General features: G+C 52.1%; 1 protein-coding gene across 2 annotated transcripts in view; it reads left to right on the forward strand.

Annotated features, from left to right (window-relative positions):
* The window catches only part of CREB3L1 (cAMP responsive element binding protein 3 like 1), a 16,816-nt gene that overhangs the window by 11,914 nt on the left and 2,741 nt on the right, over positions 1–2,161 (forward strand). For both annotated transcript variants that reach the window (XM_011357032.2, XM_023528742.1), the window contains one exon: positions 1,357–1,456. In XM_011357032.2, coding sequence (XP_011355334.2) covers positions 1,357–1,456 — 100 coding nt within the window. The remainder of the gene's footprint in view (positions 1–1,356; positions 1,457–2,161) is intronic.

The raw sequence follows: 2,161 nt of genomic DNA on the forward strand, positions 1-2,161 counted from the left end.
CTTCTTGAACAAACAACATCAGCATCACCTGGGAGCTTGTTAGAAATGCAGAATCTCAAGACTCTCCTCGGACTTATTGAATCAGAATCTGTATTTCAACAAGATCACTGGGTGACTCACAAGTAGTATAGAGCCAGCACGGCGTCTGGCATGAAGCAGCTACATAAAGTCACAGCTCTGGATTCCTATCCCACTCTGCCATTTTAGTGATTCTGGGAAAACTGTTAAACCTTTCTGGGCCTCAGTTTCTTTGTCTAAATGGAGATTATAGATGCACCATGTCACAGGATTACGTGAAGATTCAATGAGACAGTGCAACTGAAGGCCCAGCACTGGGCTGGACATTTAAGAATGCTCAATTCATGTTAGTTTTTCTTTTTTCTTTGTTGTTATTATTCTGATTCTTGATAGCGCCCAGCCATGAGCCCACAGTAGGTCTTTAATGATTATTTGCTGGGATTAACTAAAATAACACAGACAACAGTTGGTATGTAGCAAGTGCTCAACAGAAGGCTTTTTCCTTCTTCCTTCTCCCCCAGCTTCTCCAGCGGAATCCAGCTACTCCCCTGATTGACCTGGAGAATGCCCCCCACTCACCCCTCACTCCTCTACCTCTGGCCCAGATTCCTCTCTAGCCCCAAATCGGGCCAGGCCCTTGGAACTATTTCGCCACCTGCTGTACATTGTGGGAACTGCAACCCCACCACCAGGCTGGGTGGAGGACAGAGATGATTGAACGTTCGTTCACCAAGCGTGGGCGGAGCACCCTCTGTGGGTACCCGGAGGATTCCACACGGGGTGGGACCCAGTCCTTACCCTCAGGGAGCCCAGAGTTAGCTGAGGAGACTGACATGGAAATCCACGAATAAACAAAGTGTTACAGGTGCTGTGATAACTGCAGAAACAGCAATAAAATTAACAAAAATGGTGGCTTCCATTTACTATGTGCCAGACAGCTGCCAGATGTGCCCTTCTTCTCATGCTCAGGATGTTGTGGGGTGCGAAGGAGGGAAGGTCAACTTAGCTGTGGCCGATGCAGGGTAAGAAAAAGTAGGTGACCTCAGTTCAGCCCAGGCGGGACAGGCCCTCCTCCAGCCCCCTCTTTGGCTAGGAACATACAGGGCATCCTTGAGCTCCCATAGGGTGACCCAGCTATTCACCATGAGACAGGCCACAGGTGACTGAGCTACGCCACAGAGAAGCTAAGCAGGAGGTGACCTTTTCCGTCTTGCCTGAAATGGGCACCTGGTGTGGAAGCTAAGTCTGGAATCAGCCCAGGCGCTCCCCCAGAGAGCTCCAGGAGGCAGAAGTGCCTGCTGGGTCAGAGCCTGCAGGTGACAGCTGTGCCTTCTTCAGGACCCTGCTCCAGCAGCTGCAGAAACTCCAGACTCTGGTCACCAACAAGATCTCCAGACCTTACAAGATGGCTGCCACCCAGACTGGGACCTGCCTAATGGTAGGTGGTACCCTCTCACCACATGAGGACACGTCTTCCCCAGGCTGGATTTTGGGGTGGGGGGGTCAGAGCTTTGAAAGACTGACAATATTGTGAGCGACATCACCAGGGCACACCATCCTAGTGCATGGTTGGCTGGCTCCAGTAGACCTCAGCCTCTTTCGCCAAGCCCATGGAACTTTCTAGAACAGGACCTTCCCTGAGCAATTCTAACACAGTGTGGCTGGGGAATGACTTACGTGAACCTAGCTAGGGGATGGCAGGGCAAGTGCCTTGAGGAGACGGCTTCCACACTCTGTGGAGTGAAGGGCTTGGGGAGACACAGGGAAGTATGGACTTGGTTCTTTCTGGAATGAATGGTGAGGAGAAGGCTAAGCAAATCTCTAAAAACCCAGAAGAGTGCCCTGCTGGTCCCCGCTCCAGCCTCTCCTGGAAACAGTCAGCCCGTGCATTCCCCGGGCCCTCTGAGGTCCTCTTGCTGCCAGGTAGCAGAGCCATGATGTGGGCGGGGATTAGTTTGGGCTTTGTGACTCAGCTACTCCTGCTGAGAATCTGGTGTCATTCTGTGTCACTCTCCCTTGCCCCAGCCCCAGCAGCCCCTACCTACCCCTTTCTTCCTTTCCTGAGTCCTCCACTCTATGAGTGATAACTGCATTGGCCACGTCCCTCTTTTTTCCAGCACTGCCTGTGGCTGTCCCCCTACAA

This window comes from Pteropus vampyrus, unplaced genomic scaffold (assembly GCF_000151845.1).
Source record: "Pteropus vampyrus isolate Shadow unplaced genomic scaffold, Pvam_2.0 Scaffold31, whole genome shotgun sequence".
Classification (NCBI taxonomy): domain Eukaryota; kingdom Metazoa; phylum Chordata; class Mammalia; order Chiroptera; family Pteropodidae; genus Pteropus; species Pteropus vampyrus.